The 18,483-nt window shown below is 37.9% G+C and overlaps 1 protein-coding gene across 1 annotated transcript in view; it reads right to left on the bottom strand.

Moving 5' to 3' along the window:
• Positions 1 to 18,483, bottom strand: part of LOC120534099 (collagen alpha-1(VII) chain-like) — a 171,292-nt gene that overhangs the window by 93,065 nt on the left and 59,744 nt on the right. The window contains exons 12-17 of the mRNA XM_039761371.1: positions 17,775 to 17,810; positions 15,442 to 15,501; positions 11,628 to 11,672; positions 7,729 to 7,764; positions 5,456 to 5,491; positions 5,230 to 5,286 (exon numbers count right to left, since the gene is read on the bottom strand). Coding sequence (XP_039617305.1) covers positions 5,230 to 5,286; positions 5,456 to 5,491; positions 7,729 to 7,764; positions 11,628 to 11,672; positions 15,442 to 15,501; positions 17,775 to 17,810 — 270 coding nt within the window. The remainder of the gene's footprint in view (positions 1 to 5,229; positions 5,287 to 5,455; positions 5,492 to 7,728; positions 7,765 to 11,627; positions 11,673 to 15,441; positions 15,502 to 17,774; positions 17,811 to 18,483) is intronic.

Here is an 18,483-nt window from a genome sequence, read left to right as displayed (position 1 = left end):
TCAGAGGTTATCCCCAGTGAGGAGTTATATGGATGATGTAACCAGCCTCCTTCAGACAGCAGCATGTACATCTCAGTTGCTGGGAAGGGTGGACGAGTTGATGTCATGGGCCAGAATGAAGATAAAACCTTCCAAATCTCGTAGCCTGTCACTCAGAAGGGGAATCAGAAATGACAACACCATCTTCACCGTCGGGGGAGAGAAAATCCCCCTTCTGGCTGAACAACCTATCAGAAGCCTGGGAAGGCAGTATACCACAGATCTGTCAGACAAGCACATGGGGAGGTCCGTCATGAAACAGCTCACGGATGGCCTGCGAAAGATCGATCGGAGCCAACTCCCCGGGAAGTACAAGGTTTGGTGCTATCAGTTCACACTCTTCAGGAGGGTAATGTGGCCCCTGAAAATGAGCGAGATTCCCTCATCCGCCGTGAGTAAGATGGACGCAAAAGCCAACTCGTTCATCCGAAAATGGCTGGGATTGCCACGGTGCCTTTCCGAAACGGGCCTCTTTGGGAAGAACACACTACAGCTCCCACTGCAGTCCATCAGTCTGGGTTACAAGCAAGAAAAGTCCAGGCTGGTGCTCGAGCTAAGGGAATCCACCGACCAGTCAGTGAGGAATGCCAACGCCATGGTTTCCACTGGCCGGAAGTGGAATTCCCAAGCGGAGGTTGACCAAGCCGTCAGCAGGTTGCAACACCAGGAGATCATGGGCAGAGTCCAGGTCGGATGAGCAGGGCTAGGATGGGGAGAAGCGCCACGGTTCTGGTCTAAGGCTAACTGCAAGGAGAGGAAGGAGATGGTGGTGGCAGAGGTGTCGAGGACAGAGGAAGAGCGCTACAAGATCAAGGCCGTGTCGCCCGGCTGAAAAGGAGGCTGGACGACCTGGGAGGGAGTCGTCAGCCGGAACATCAGTTGGTCGGATCTGTGGAGGATCCCACAGGCAAGGGTCAGCTTCCTGATTCGTGCAACTTACGACACGCTTCCCTGTCCTCGTAACCTCAACCAGTGGTTTGGGAATGAGGAAAGTTGCGCACTCTGCAACGCGCCCAATGCAAGTCTCCAACACATCTTGTCAGGCTGCAAGGTCGCACTTTCCCAGGGGCGCTACAGATGGCGCCACGACCAGGTCCTGAGGAAACTGGCTGAGGTGTTGGAGGGGCGTCGACAGGGCAGCACAGGACCACCACTATCAGAGGACTGTACCAGCTTCGTCACGGAAGGGGGGGGACAAAGTTACACCAGGCCAAGAGAGATGTCAAGGCCTTTTTCCCCCGACCAAGAGTGGAACATGAGGGTTGACCTCAACAAACAGCTGAGGTTCCCTGCGGAGATAACAACTACATCTGTCCGCCCTGATATTGTGGTGTGGTCCACCAAAGTAAGATTGGTGCACCTCATTGAGCTGACCGTTCCATCTGAAGGGGAGATAGAGGCCGCCTTCGAGCGCAAGAAGGCCAAGTACTCCGAGCTGGCTGAGGAGTGCAGGGAGGCCGACTGGAAGACCACCATCTACCCAGTGGAGGTGGGATGCCGAGGGTATGTGGGGCTGTCAACCACACGCCTCCTGAGGGACGCAGGGGTGACTGGAAGGAACCTAAGAAAGGCCATTAAAGATCTGGCAGAAGAGGCAGAGAAAGGCAGCTTTTGGCTCTGGTTGAGGAGAAAGCACAGGAGCTGGTGAAAGAACAAATAACCCCAATAACAGCTGCAGGGGGTGACAGGGAGACGTCCCTGTCACTGCTCCGCCACCAGGAGGCGTTCTAGCGATTAAAGGAGCGAAACGTTGGTGAATGGTGGTTCCTAGCTGAAGACCCTGCAGCTGACCCATGGGCACCGGAGGAGGTGCGACAGGCAGCAATGCCAAGCAGGTTATACCACCTACCTGTACATCGACTCACTATCAACTTCCAGACTGAATTAGGAAGCCAATGAGAAGGCTATCAGGATGTTAGTTTTATATGGCATAATGTGTAGAGTACAAGTCCATGGAGATTATGTTCAAGCTTTATAACACATTAGTGAGGCATCACCTTCAGTACTGTACTGTGTGCAGTTTAAGTCTCTGGGCTACAAAAATGATATAGCAGCACTGGACAAAGTCCAGAGAAGAAGGACTAGACTGACTGCAGGACTGCAGGGAATGAGTTATGAGGAAAGATTAAAAGAGTGGAGCCTTTTCAGTTCATGCAAAAAGACATTAACTATTTAAAATTATGAAGGGAATTAATACGGTGGATCAAGGTTGTATATATTAAAATTAGTTCAACAAGAACAAGGGACACAGCTGGAAACTTGTTAAGAGTACATTTCACACAAACATTAGGGAGTTTTTTTCTTCATACAGAAAACCATAGATGCAAATGAAAGTTAACAAGTAGTGTGGTAAACAGTAGAATGCATGGGATCTTCAAAACTAAACGTGATGTTATTTTGGGAGATGTTAAGTGGATAGGACTGGAAAACTTTGCTGGGCTGAATGGCCTGCTCTTGTCTAAATATTTCTAATGTTTTAAAGTTCTAATGTAGCATTATGCATTTGTTTCCGTGCTTAAGCCAAATTTTGTAGCGATCTACAAACTACACTGGATTCATTCATCCTAGTTATATAAAAAGCTACAAAGCTTTCCTGACTAAACCAATGAAAAATAACACAAGAATCTGTGATAAATTTCTTCCAATTTCCTTTTGTTATCTTAAAGATGCCTTAAGTACGTGGAAGGCATGTTTTCCTAAAGTAAAATCTTTGCCTGTATAGAATGGATGTATTTGGTAAGTTTTAAGGCTTTTGCTTTCGCCTTTGGACTGGTGCACCATGGACATAATGTTTAAATTTCAGGAGCAGAAATTACATTTTTAAAATTTATTTAAAAAATCCTTAATTTAGGGCAAAAGGTCAGGTGCAAATTAATATATATGATGATGGTAAAGAAATAACTGCAACTTGAAAAATACCACACTTATCCTTTAATTAATGAAAAATGAATGCCAAGGTTATAACTATAATTAATCTTATTTTGAATGGTATCTAACATGTTACTGGTAGGTCAAGTATATATTATAGTAGTCTATAGTAGCTAGATCTGGTTCAGTTTCTGTTGCCTCTGGCACTGAAGTAGAGACAGACACAGGCTGTATAATTTTGCTAGCCTTTGTTAATATGGTGTATGGTTGTGGCAGACCACTTTTAAAGACAGTATATTATCTATTCAGGCTTAAAATAACCACTGACAGAACAACAAGGAAAACTCAAAACACATGAAAATAGATGCCCATCTCAATGTTTGGAATGTAGCTAGTCTGCCGGCACTGCTCAAGGTCTGCACCAGTTCATCTGTAGGTGTATTATTAATAATAGCCAGTATTAAAAATAAATATATATATTGTGAACACTAGAGGCGCTGTTGCCCCCTTGAACCCACCAGACAGATGTTCCTAGACACACTTGTAAAAGCAAAAAGATTTATTAATAATTTTTCATCAATAAAGTGCCCAAAGCACAGCACTCTTCACAATTCTCAGTTATCACAATAATAATCAATAATACAAACCTCCAACTCCCAGCAGCTCCGTCACACTCCCACCCAACTCCGGCTCCGCCTGCTGGGTTTTCCACAATCCTTTTAAAGTCTATGACCCAGAAGTATTTCTTCTCTAGGTCAATTCCACATCTTCCTTCATCAAGTGCCCCGGAAGTACTGCAGGCTTTTGTCCTCGTGACCCCGAAGTACTTCCGGGGTGGCGTAATCATAAAAGTCCCCAGGTTCTTGGTGAGTTCCCCCTGGTGTCACCCACAGCGGCCAACAGGGCTGAGGAAATGGACTCCATGTCCCATGCTGCCCTACGGGAATCCGAGGTGCCATTTCTATCCAGGGGAGCTGCCATTTAACTTACCGGGAGATGTAGTTTCCTGCAAAGGCTGTTTTTTCCAGTTTAGGGTCGGCCTGTCCAGACTGAAATGCCAGCCGTCCCTCACAATATATATATATATATATATATATATATATATATATATATATATATATATATATATATATATATATACATATATAAACGTTTTATTAAAATCTTAAAGAGTTGGTTCCACAAAGGTATTCAAAAGTTTTATATCTTACAAGAGAACTGGGTGACTACCAGCTGCAAAGAAACACTCCGAAACTCATTTACTGCTGGCTTTTAACATTCCAGACCACTTTTTTTCTATGGTATAATCCACTAGAAATGGCCTATAATCAATTATAGAAAATGTAAATCTTTATTTTTACTGGGCAGACTACCTCAATTGGGTGGGCAAGTCAAGGTGTTTATTTATTGCTATGGTGTTGAGAATAAGTAAACCTAACTGTAGTTGTGTTAGAGAGAAGCACAAGGAAATTGGTATACTGCATGCATGCAGGCACACAAGTTAAGAAAGCTGCAGTAATGGTCACTTGTTTTATTATTTTACTCTCATGCCAGATACCCGAGGAGTTAACAGTCCAAGCTTGTATTAACTGTATATGCTTACTTAAGTCAGCATCATTTTAGAAGTAGAATGTTAGATTTGTTAGCATTAAAAACTTTTCTCTGTCACTTGTGTTCATGCCATGTACAGGAAATCGAAAGACTGTCTTTTTATTATCGCTTAAATGTTAAATGAAAATATGTGTTATGATCACAAAAACATACATACATAAGAAATTAGAAATCTGAGACTCGTTACCTAGTACCTTATATGTATTACCTTACATGTTGGGTGCACATTGGAAAAATGAGTACTGATTGCGTTATGCAATCTAAAACTGAATTTATTACTATTACCTAACATTTGGCTGACACCTTTATACAAGGCAACCTACAACATTTGAGTTGTGTCAGTAGCAGGATTTGAACCCTCATCCTTATAGTTTCCAGTCCAAAGCCTTACCCACTACACCACATTTACATATATTTTTTTTAAGCCAGTGTTCAAGAACTTTGTTTGTCCATATATAAATGCGATATGTGTTTTCAAATTATAAATGATATTAAAGCTTCTTTTTGGTGCAGCTTATCAGAATGAAAAATGTTCAGCCACTGGAGGCAGTAGAGAAGAATCCGGAAGTCTGCACCAGAAAAAAATGTCAGTTGAATACCACACACAGCCTACAAAGATTATTTCACCCATAGTATTGTCAAATGACACTTTATTCAGTGATGTTACTCCATTTTTTTTCTATAAGAAGAACAGAGGTGAACTTTTCTTACCGGATCTCCCTTGTTGCCTTTATATCCTTGAGGCCCTGTGATGGTGAGTGCACTGCCCTGATGTTGAAATAATACATTTAAGATTAATAAATAATATGTCTGCTGGCAAACAAAGTACTGAAGAAACAAAAACAGCTTTGTTTCTACTGTGATTATTATCACAAAAATGTTTTAAAAATCATTTCACATTTTACAATTAAGTTGAACTTTATAATGTTAAATTTACCTTTTCACCCTTGTTTCCTACCAACCCTCGATCTCCCTGAAAAAACAATTATGTTATTGTTAATCTCTTAGAAATAATTAGTGGCTGCAAAAAATTCAGAAGAATACAAATAGCTTCACCTCTTAAATTAACATGTACAAAACTAAATCTGATAAATGTAATTACTTTCAGTTGTTTTTACAGTGTTATGTGGTCTTTTAAGAAACTGCAGGTCAGGTTAGGTTGGGGAGCATGCACCAGTACAGTGCGTTGCCACAGCCACCAAACAGCGAAACAGCTCGGTATCAAGGTTGGTAACAGGCAGACACGCAGTCCAGACCAGGAATGACCCTCTATCTGCCGCAGCTGGGTGTTACATGGGTGCCCCCTTGGCCTGGTCCATCTACTTGGTTCCTCAACAACGAGGACCCTGCGAGCCGGGTCATCCAGTCGGAAACTACACATTTAAAATTATTTGGATTTTAGATTTGGATGACCCAAACCTCGACAGAAGCAGAAGAAGAATTTGACATTTCGGGATGTAACTTTTTAAAAAGTGAGGAAAGAGCAGTGTTACAAAGAACCTTGGGCTATCCTGGTACCATCAAAGCAATTCAGGAAGTAATCCTAGGTAGGGGTCCAGTTCATGACAGGGCACGCTGTGTACACACCCATACTGAAACTGGGCCAATTTAATCGTGGTAATATGCGCTTCTTTTGTATGTGCATGAAAAAGAAGAGAAAGTGAAGAAAATCAGACATAGACAAAGGGAGAATAAATATAGCATTGAGCACCATTTTTATTCTGAATCCTCATGATCCTTAACAGAATAAGCAGATTTATAAAATGACATATACTATGCAAATGTTGCACGAAACAGTAAACATGCTGTCTGCCACAGACCAAGAAAAAAGGGGCATAAATGCCACTGAGCTCCATTATATGACATGTTTTCATCCTCAAATAAATTTTGTACCACAAATCATAACTGCTAACTGCATTTATTTTCCTCTGCCTCAGCATAGAGCACTGGCATACCCTGTAAAAAGTGTAATATTAATATGAAAGTGGACAAACTACAGTTAAAGACACTGACTAATGCAGGAACAATTATAAGCTAAAAGAAGAACGATTGCATTTACATGTACAAGGTCATGAAGACAGGAAAGAAAAATAGGGTAATAGTGGACATGTGTGTGTAGAGCTAGCTTTTCATCATCTCCTACAAATGAGATGCCACTACAGGTCAGCAAGATGGAATCCAGGGTGCAACTAGAATAATATAGTGCCTGCTGCAGATACCACACAGTCAATTCACAATGCATTTGTATGTAAATAATTCATAATAACTGAAACACGGAAAGGACACATTTCCTAAGCTTACTCAGGAAGAGAGATTAAAGTGGGATGTGCTTCTTTATAGAGGCACAGCTAATGACTGGAAGGGCAAAGACAGCTACAGGACCTAATGGGGGCACTCCTTTAGAGCATGAAACATTCAAATGCCCCCCCCCTACAAATATTATTTTAGCATTTCATCTTCTGTTGGTGATATTCAGAGAACATTGAACAAGGACTGCAATGTTTTATTATTTCATACAGAATTATCTACAGCCATGGTCTTTATCTCTATAAAATCACCTTTTGTTAATGGCCCTGATTAACAGAGTTTTGAGCTTGCTTCAGAATTAAATGCAGACAACTGAATTCAGTACCATTTTTTACAAACAGAAAACAACATAAAATATGCTATGGATAAAAGTATAAACATCGTTGTATAAAGAATTGTAAATGTATTGATTTTGAAATGTACAATCTTAAATCATTAATGGATCATTCATCATACTAGTCTCTCTTCATTCACATTACCTGCTTCTTATGCTTAAAAAAAGTCACAAAACTTGTGCGTGTTAGTTTTTAAAGTAGGTTTTAAGCAATTACTTTTACATTGTTAAAAAATATTATGCATTAAAATGGCTTTCAAGAGCCTGACTCAACCTTTGACGCAAATTTCAAAGCTCCCAGGAATAAACTAATCAAAAGCAGCTCTGATCTTGATGGCTGGGGAGATCTCTGGGGGAATCAGCTCACTAGACCACATCCCTGTGTTTAAATGAGAATCTGAAATATTGTAGCGCAATTGGTGTCATTGCCCTTAAAGATGAGTTTGAATGGAGTTTCCTAGAGCATGAAGATGCACTGAGATTTCAACTTTCTTCTTTAGTATATGTAGCCTTCTTCCTAACAAACAAAGATGTGTATTGGCCATAAATTAGGACAAAACATGGCATACCTTCAAGCCTTTTGTTCCTGGAAGTCCCTTGAGGCCCTGACAAAAAAGAGAAAACATGTAAAATTATTTATATTTGACAAAGCACTGCAGTTCTTACATTTTTATGGAATATTGTTTGCCTTCAATTAAACAAAACCAGTTACGTCTTTCATTTGGATGTGTTATAATTGCATTATTCGATAAAGGCTTCACAGCTAAATAACACTTGCTTATACATCTTTAACGACAAAGACATTTTTATCTGAAAACCACTTACCTATGGACTGCGGCCACACAGATGATTACATGACTTATTGAATTTATGTTATTAATTTACATTAATTCTGCCACTTCAAGGAGTTTGAATCTTTTTTTTTAATAACTTGCCATCATCAGTTTTTCATGTGTTTTGTTTAGCTTGAGAAGAAAAGGAGGAGGATTAAAATATACAGCATAAAATGTTGCTTCAAAGTGTTAGCCTTCAAGCTTTACCTTAAAAAATGTTTAAAGTATTCTAATCATGCAAATTATTTTTACTGTACATTATGGTGTGCATAGGGTGGCACAGTGGTAGTGCTGCTGCCTTGCAGTTAGGAGACCCAGGTTCACTTCCTGGATCCTCCCTGCGTGAAGTTTGCATGTTCTCCATGTGTCTGCATGGGATTCCTCCCACAGTCCAAAGACATACATGCAGGTTAGGTGCATTAGCGATTCTAAATTGTCCCTAGTGTGTGCTTGGTGTGTGGGTGTGCCCTGTGGTGGGCTGGCACCCTGTCCAGGGTTAGTTTCCTGCCTTGCGCCCTGTGTTTGCTGGGATTGGCTCTGGCAGACCCCCGTGACCCTGTAGTTAGGATATAGTAGGTTGGATAATGGATGGATGGATTATGTTGTCCAATCTTTAGCAGTGAAATAGCAGCAGCCAGTCTTTTAATAGGCAAAACATTAGTTGTAACATTGTATGCTTATTGTTATTTAAATTCAGTAATATTTTCTGTGACAATAATACAGTATTTACCTGCCTCCACAGCACACGGGCATATAGCATGTTTGTAAAATAGTGGTATACTCTGATAAAAATGTGTTTTAACTTTATGCTTTATGATTGCCTATGTTTTAGTCATTGTGCTTCAGTATTCTGAAAAGGATTTACATATTTTCAAAGTAACTTGACATTAACTGAAGCAAAGAACATTATTGCCAACATTTTTGTACAGATGAGCTTATAAATGTCATATTATTAGCAACGGACATATCCACTTAATTAAATAGGTGTTTAATCAGTTTCATCTTCAAGTTTTACTTTGTCACTGTTTATAATTATCATTTGTCCATTCTGTTCTTTAAATGACATACCTACATTGCTTAATTGATTTAATCTGATATTTCACGTTGCCATTGGAATAACCTAACGTCCGCCTATATTTCTTTGAAGCAGCACTGGATTCTTAGCACGTCCTGTAAAGTACCCCGGCCTAGGTAATTTACACAGTCAATTGTCTAATACACAGGCCCCCGGTCATTATTCCAATAACGAGAAATTAACATTAAGGAAAAGAAAGATTGACATGTGAATAATTAGGGTCATGCTCCGTAATTAAAGTCTTTTTTTTGAGCATCAACACAAATTACACTGAAACATTAAGCAGAAGAAAAACACTTATGTTAAAAAGAATATTAAACTTACAGTAGCATGTGTGATTTAAAGTGCATCAGTCTATGCTTGTCTGTGCTGCCTCCTTCACTACAGAAAACTCCCTTCTCTCCTCCTTACTGTGTCTGCATGTATGAATGTTATTAATTTGAATGAAAAACGGCTTCTTCATGAAGCTGATAATATTGACACTTTGAAAATCATGTTATAGCCAAATTTTCCATAATTCCAAAGTGTGTGAATTCACGTGAACATCTTATTCATATGCAAAGCAAGTGGGAACAGTATTTTCTGTAATATTTTGATTAGATCACCAGATTCAGCTACTGTATACTGTACTGAGTAATCCTTGGAAAGAATAGATATTCTCTGTCTTTATTTCATTCCAGACTGTAACCAATCACAAAATAATGCTCTGGGTACTGTGAAAGTATGTGATAAAAATGATCATACAGTACTGAAGTATCATAAGTTATCCACTGATTATAATTCTCTATATTAATATAATAAATACTTTTAGATATTCAAAGTGATAACAGGGATAAATAAGTATACAACAGATGTGCATTGTGTTTTGTACTGTAGAAGTATATTCATTATGATATCAAGTATAAAGTAAGATTTAACGCTAAGCAGGAATTGCTGTAACAACTGCAGGATAAATATTTTCATATTCTTACACAAATCTTAGTATGCATGAAAGCTTTCACTTTGGTTTTTTTTTTATTTATTTATTTTTATTAATTTTATTACAATCCATACAAAGCAATCAAGTTTTTACAAAAAGAAAAATTGAGTTAAGAACAGATCAATCCCCTCCCCTGAGAGAGAGAGCAAGCTAAATGGCGTAAAATTTAAGGTTTGTAACCATACCTAAATTAATAAATTCTCTGTGCTTTATGAACTTATTTTAAAATATTACTGATTAGATCCTGCCATGTTTTGAAAAAAGTCTTTACGGATCCTCCTAACTGAGTATTTGATTTTTTCCAATTTCAAATAATATAACACATCGGTTTCCCACTGACTGAAAAGAGGAGAGTTTGGGTTCTTCAAGTTTAACAGAATGAGTCTGCGTGCCAAGAGTGTAGTGAATGCAATCACAACTTGTTTGTCTTTCTCCACTTTAAGCCCCTCTGGAAGACCCCCAAACACAGCTGTTAATGGGTTAGGAGGGATTGTGAGTCCAAGGCTGTCTGAGAGGTAATTAAAAATTTTTGTCCAGAATAATGTTAATTTGGTGCAGGCCCAGAACATGTGACCTAGTGAGGCTGGGGCTTGGTTGCAACGTTAGCAGGTTGGACCTTGCCCTGGAAACATTTTGGAGAGTTTTAGTCGAGACAGATGTGCTCGATATATAATTTTGAGTTGTATAATTGTATGCTTTGTGCATATGGAGCTCGAGTGAATTCTCTGCATTGCTACTTTCCACTCCTTTTCTGATAGATTAATTGAAAGATCTTTTTCCCAAAGCTTTCACTTTGTTGATGGCTGAATCCTATGTAAGTACCATCATGGATGGACTGGCATTCCGACTGGGATTGAAGGTGAATCCTTGCCCAGCCAGGAAGTCGTAATGGAATAACACTGTGAGAAGAGGTGCATCCTGGTTAGGATGATTATTGATTCCTATCCCAGTCGCGATAAAAAAAATAATGGATGCACTGAGGGATTCTGAGCAGTTCCCCCAATGAGAGGGGGTAGTGCTCCTCTGGTTTGGGCCCAGCCTGGCCGCCCTTCAGAACTACAAGTCTCAGGCAAACTTGTCAGTGTCTTTGAGTGCTGCCATGGGGTGCTGTTGGGAACACAACTCCCTGGGAGACTCCCATATGACATTGAAGTGCTTCTGTTATGCATGGCTCAGGAAATATCTCATAAAATGGAGCCATGTTGCTTTAAGAGTTGAGTCAGAGTAGGGAGGCAGAGGGCAAATCTCAACTGGAGGGCTGAAGACTGTGATGTGGACTTTGAAAAAAGAAAATATGAATAAAAAATAACTTATTTGGGTGTTTTGTGGCTCAGTGGCACCCCTTGGAGGTGACAACTATCAAATTCCAAAAGATCAACATACAGCCATGTGTCATGTTACTGATACAAACAACACAAAAAATAGTTGAGATCAATTTACAATTAAAAAAATCAGTGGAAATAAATAAATGGATGGTATATAGTAAACATTTGTTTCTCTTGATTAAGTAAATTAATGTAATAAAAAAACTAAATGTATTATTAGTAACACCCTATTTATTTCATATGGATATTTTCTTACCATTGGTCCAGGTGGTCCACGAGACCCAGGTTGACCCTTTTCTCCCTAAATTTCAAACAAAAGCAAGCGAAATATTTATTAATGTGGTCATATTTTGTTAAAGTGTCTGACTGGCACACTTTCTTTTATATTGCATCTATTTTTACTGAATACTATCCGCGGTAAATACCAGGTGTTCACAAAACATTTGCCTGCAAATCGAGAAGTATGCACTGGCATTACCTTTGTCACACACTAATCTGTGATTCTTGATGCTTCCAGTTATGAGGACTTCATTCTGTATGATCCCCAATTCTGGAAACAGAATCTGTTGTATGGATAAGAGGGCTCCTTGGTTTAGGTTCATGGATCACAGAGCCAGTAGTATGCTGGAGTATTGTATGGTTCTTGAATTATGTACAGTATTTTGTAGAAGCACTATCAACTGATACTGAGTGGGGTTTCTTACCATGCATGGGCTACTTTTTGGTGCTCCCTCCTCTGTATATATAGACACAATAAAAAATATACGCAGATATATTGTTTAAATATTATAAGAGAGTCCTTATAAGGGACATAACAGGAGGATAAAGGACAGTAGGCGACTTCTAGGGTTTCAACCAATAAATCCACATTGTGAAACGTGTCTCAGAATAGTTTCACACTGCGCTGGAGTGAAAGTGCAGGGGCCATTCAAACACAAGCTAAACTTTTTTTTTTCTTTTATTGGATTTTTTTTTTTCTATAAAAACATACAGCACTTTACTGTAAATCTGGACAAAGAACAACTGTTACAAGTTTTGGAAATAAAATGAAAATAATAGTAATAACAATACTGGATACTGGATAATTCCATTAACTGATTTCGTACTGTGCAGCCCACTTAGCTTGCAGACGGCACCTCTTAGTAAAAAATAATGAGAATTACTAGGTTACTAGAGGGCCATCCTCTGTGATTTTTCTCTCATGCAGCTTTCATGCTGCACAACATTTTGCCTGATTTTTAAATTTTCACTCTCACTTAAATTGTACTGTTCCAATTATGTGCACCCCAATGACTGCCTTAAATTGATGTGCATATTTCCCCACAAGAAAGATCTTTCATTCATTCAAAATAAAATATTCTATTTACAGAATAAGGCTGGGGTATCTTGTGCTCAGGTTAGAGTAAGGGGTCCCAACCTGAAGCCCAAGGTCCATATAGCAGCCCACCCATCTTGAACATGGATCCCAGACAAGCTCCTGAATGTTACTGGCACTTATTAAAAAACATTTGAATCGGCCACTCCTCTGCACACTGGATTATAAGTGAAGACTCATAATACGTGTCTGTCAAATCAGTATGTTAGACTGTTTCAGAACATCTGTTTTCCTCCCTTAAATACCACAATCATGAAATGCAAATGATAGACATTTAGGAGTTGGGGCATGGAAAAGAAGAGAGGTGATGACAATCAAGAGGTAGTCTATCCAAATCTGACATTCTGAATATTAAGAATATAAAAAGAACATATAAGAAATTTGAAAAACAAGAGGAGACCATTCAGCCCATAAGGTCTGTCTGCTTATCTAACTAAGCTATCCCAATACCTCATCAAGATTCTTTTTAATGTTTGCCGAGGTTTCTGCTTCAACTTCATTCTTGGTAGTTTGTTCCAGAGTCCCACGATTCTTTGCATAAAGAAGTGCTTCCTGGCTTCAGTTATGAATACACTTCCCATTAATTTCCACTGATGTCTTTGAGTATGTGATTCACCCTTAAGCTGAAACAGTATTGCTGGATCTAGTTTATCGATGCTTTTGAGTATTTTAAATAGCTGGATTGGGTCCCCACACAGTTTTCTATGCTTAAGACTAAACAGGTTTAATTCTCTGAGTCTATTAAAGATGAAGTGAGCTGCAGTAGTAGTAATTCGGATTCCTGTTAACCCTTATATTTATTGACACTGGTACAGGCAACCCTGATTATTTACAGAATGAGTCTCCTTTCTGTGCCATTTGCTGAATTAAGTTATGGTTTTGTGCATGTATGTCTCTCTGACATTAATCTGCAATCAAAACTTTGCTGTGCTGTTACTCACTTTTCTCTTGACTATAAAGAATTAATCTCCTCTAGATGGCATCAGGAAGCATACTAATATGTATATGCTGTGTTTCAGAGGTTAACAGTTTTATTTACAAAGCTGTTCAAGTAAAATTTAGAGGGTCTTTTTATTTTTTAATTTAACAAATATTGTAGGGAGTTGGTTTTCTTAATACTAATTGTAAAAAGGTGATATTCCTCAGAGCATTTTTAATGTGGTTTTTAATAAAGATTTAATCTAAAAAAATTAAACAAATATTGAAGTTATTATCAGGTATACATATATGTTCTGTTTAGCCTTTCTAAGGTAACAAACTGATTTTCTGCTTTGCAGACTGCTGCACCTCTCAGTAAAAAAGGATGAGAATTACTAGGTCAGAGGGTCATCCTCTGTGATTTTTCTCTCATACAGCTTTCATACTGAACAACATTTTTCTTTTTCATCCCCATTTTTTTAAATATCTTGTATGGCTTAATATTGGTCATTTGCAAAATCAACTTTAAAAGCTGCGGTGTAATGACTTTCATTGTTTATCTGCTCACTAGTGCAGTTTAAGTGAGCAAGCATACAAAAGAAGAAACTTTCTGTAAAATTAAAATCAATTCTTTTTATTATTGTCCTGACACAATATAGTACTGTATATCACGTGTATTGTATATTCCAAAATATCACTGAGCTAAGACATTTTTTTCTGTGCTTCCTTATTAACTTCCAATAGATTTTCCAAATTGGACTAAATTATTGAAACAAAAAAAGTCCATTGTTGAGTAACTGCCTGATTGTAAAGATCTACTCGTTTTTATTTATGGGAACTCATATCTTTTCTGCTTCAGCAATGCATTATGATATTCAATTGAAATCCCAAACTAAGGCAATTGATTGAGGATGAGAACTGCCAAGGGGACACCTTGGCCATTTTTACATGCATGTTGACTTGTCATTTTTCATTCCTGTAAGTCAGAGTTCATAAGACAGACACTCAACTAAAGAAAGAATTATAATAGCTGCTCAGGACTATTTTTTAAAGTGTAGCACTGTACTGTCTCTAAATGACCTGCCACTTTAAGAACCATTATTCTAGATAGTCTGATCTTGCAGCAGTGAATATTGTGTACTGTTTTAAATTTAATAACTTGTGCTGAGAAGATATTGAAGAGGGGTGCATTCTTTGGGGAGTAACTTTTCTCTTGCTTTCTGAGAATGTGGGTCTAAGATCGTACTATCTATGCTGCTTTAGGAAATTGAAGTGGAATTTAAAACCATTGCTCCTGTATCTTTGGCACTATTTTACAAGAGCATCTCTTTAGTAGTCAACAGGACAGAGCTGTAAATCAAGCAATATTGCAAGCAGTGAAAAGTGTATTAACTGCAAGTTGCATTTTTCTGAGATCTACTTAAATGATGTCAATGTATTATTGTAGTACAAGTCTCTAATGCGCTTGAAAACATTCATGCGTGAGAGATTAGATTTAAAGTTATCTTAATGAAGTAGAAAACGTGATTTGCTTTTAAATATTTTTAATATACCACCCCCTCCCCCAATTAGTGGTCTTGTAGCCTTATTTTTTTAAAGAAACACCCTTTGAAATTCCTTCTCTCTTTTTTGTGCATTATTTTTCTTTATCTTCTGACATTTTTTGTACATTTTCTGTTTTGATGTTTGTGACTAATAATTTCATTTCAAAACATGTGGATGATCTATAAACACCATCCTTCCCTTTCAAATAATATTTGTTTTACATTAAACTCACCCGACGTCCTGGAAGTCCCATAACACCTCGATCACCTGGTTCACCAGTGCCTGCTTCACCCTGATAAAGAATGTACATTTGTGTCAGAGGACAATTTGATTCAAAATATATAATTGCTGCTTGTGGAGTATTAGTTTTTTTAAAAAAAGGTTGCAATGTATTCACAATGATGCAGTTAAAATCCATCCATCCATCCATTATCCAGCCTGCTATATCCTAACTGTGGAGTCACAGGGGTCTGCTGGAGCCAATCCCAGCCAACACAGGGTGCAAGGCAGGAAACATACCCCCGGCAGGGTGCCAGCCCACCGCAGGGCACACACACACACACACACACTCCAAACACACACTAGGGACAATTTAGAATCATCAATGCACCTAACCTGCATGTCTTTGGACTGTGGGAGGAAACCATAGCACCCAGAAGAAACCCACGCAGACATGGGGATAACATGCAAACTCCATGCAGGGAGGACCTGGGAAGCGAACCCAGGTCTCCCAGCAGTTAAAATCATCTATAGTATTTAATATTAATAAATAAAATTATAAAATTCTATATTAAAAAGTACATATAGAGAATGACTTAGAACTGGCATGCAGTCATTGTGCTAAATTAAAACTTATCTTAATTGTGAATGTTGTCATTACTAGAGGTAACACAAAATGACCCAAGGAAGATAAAATTTACCAACAAATATCCGATCTTTACATTCCATAGGTGGTTGACTGGAAGGGACTTTAAAGTTCTAGTCAAAAGCTGCTTCCAATTCCTCCTCTACAATATCCTGTTGTTTATAGGTTTATAGGATCTTTATTCTCATGTGTGCAAAATTCAGTGAAATTCGTACTTGCATTTGCTAATCGATGTGCAACACATCACCACTCTCCAGCACTATAATAGAAAATATAGCTATTTTGTCCCAAATTAAGTCATTACTAACAACAACAAAAAAGTTGACTTCACTATTTAAATGTTTTGGGTACCTGACTGGATCGGGTGCTGTTGTAGGACAATATTAAAATTGATCTCTTTGCTGACTTAATCTTTTTTGTATTTGGTGTCAGAAGTGGAATGCATACAAATAAAAAAGCCTCATACCCATTGTGATATATTGGAGTGAACGTTATGAAGTTGCTCAACGCTTGCTCTGATGCATTTCAAAAAATGTTGATGCCACTGTTCATCGCAAGAATGAGCTTTTCTGGGCAATGCCAATGACACACTTCAAAACTTCAACAAAAAATTGTGAAGAATTGGTATGATTAGCAGGGCTCACCAAACTCAAAAGCAGCCTTTAAACTAAAATCTAGGACTGAGTACTCCTGTTAGTACTATAAATAAAATAAGAATCAGCCTGGCCCCAAATTTGAGTAGTGGTAATAAACCAAAATAGACTAGACTGAAAAAAAAGGGTGAGGAACTGTGAAAACCCCTGGTAGGCAATAACTAAGTTCATTTAAAAATATAATTGCCAGAATTACTGGATGCCCTGTGGCTAGTATGTGGCCCAGCCTCCACACATAACAACACAATCTTTTCAAATGATTTAATAGGGTTGGCAAAAATATTGTCATGAAGGACCACTCCTTGCAGCAGACGTTTGCCAGTTCTACACTTATATCTCTATTATGTCTATTGATTTTTATTGTTAAGGAGGAGTCAATGAGAGTAAGCCAGGGAAATGACATACTTTCCTCCAGAGAAAACATAGAAAAAGAGGGTCATACATAGGCTTGCATTTGATAACACTGAAATATATATTGTACTGGGTAAGTGTCTAAAAATAGGCTCTTGATAAGTCAGTTTTTTCCTTTTTATATTTCACTTTACTAACTGTGGCAATTTGAAGAGAAGGAAGTGAACTGAAAGAGAGGAAAAAGAAAAGTAATAATAGTAGTAAAAATAATAATAATAATAATGGATTAGGCACCCTGTTCTACTATGACTGCCAAGAACCAATAACCTTGGTTATTGTGTAATAACATTTATTTATAAAGCACATTGTAATACAAAATCCCTCTGTTAGTTAGTAGAAAAAATAATGCTTTGTGGTAAGTATTGCCTTCAATAGCCTAAGAAAGACAACATTATTTAAATGTTCATGGACATTAACATCCTCATTATGAAACCTTTTTCTAATAAATTACTTTAACATCAGTCCAATCCAAACAATTACAGGAAGCTGCTCATTTCAGTTTCTCACAAAATACACAAACTAAAAGTTCTCAAAGCTATCATTTTATTAAAATATCTGTTTGTTATGGTCAAGGATCACAGAAGATACTAAAGCAAGTCTATTCAAATATTACATAATGTCAAATATCAGTCATACCTTCTCCCCTTTGGTGCCAGGTGTACCTTGCGACCCCTATAAAAAATATAAAAGATGCTAATTTAATAAGTTTTTCCTAATACACAGTCTAATATTAATCTTGTAAATCATCCACCCTGGTATGAACATATTGTCCTTTCAGTTTTTGTCTCTCATATTATAGATTAGCATATAGTGTGAACCACTTATGGCAGTAAGTCAAGAAGAGCTGAGGTTTTTCCCAAAACGCTGACACTGCTTTAATTAAGTCACATAATGATGCTTCATATTTTGGCAATTGTATAGGTGGCCTATATAAGTTAAAGACATTGCTTTTATTAATTATACAGACATGAGCTGATGTATTCAGATTAGAATTCATTTTGTGCAAGAATGTAAAAATCCGGTAATGGTATTTTATATAACCTGAGCAATTCAAAACTAAGTGAATTCTACAGTATTTCTATCTACTACAAGTGATCATTGTGTTCAGTATATACTGTATTATTAACTTAAAACTTCAAAGAAGGTAGCAGGTGTGATTCACCAGGAAAAACAGATGAGCAAAGTAAAGGTGAATTAAATTTAAAGCAAGCAAAAAAAAAGAAAGGGGATTTGCTTTTTAGAAAAGGAATAGAACTATAGCCCAGTAGAAAAGTGAATAGGAATGGATGTCTGCTTGTATTGTAAAGCTGCATTTACGAATACACTATTAGAGTCAACTAAACAA

The sequence above is a fragment of the Polypterus senegalus genome, chromosome 8 (assembly GCF_016835505.1).
Source record: "Polypterus senegalus isolate Bchr_013 chromosome 8, ASM1683550v1, whole genome shotgun sequence".
Classification (NCBI taxonomy): Eukaryota; Metazoa; Chordata; class Cladistia; order Polypteriformes; family Polypteridae; genus Polypterus; species Polypterus senegalus.
This window is presented reverse-complemented; position numbering and strand designations above follow the sequence as displayed.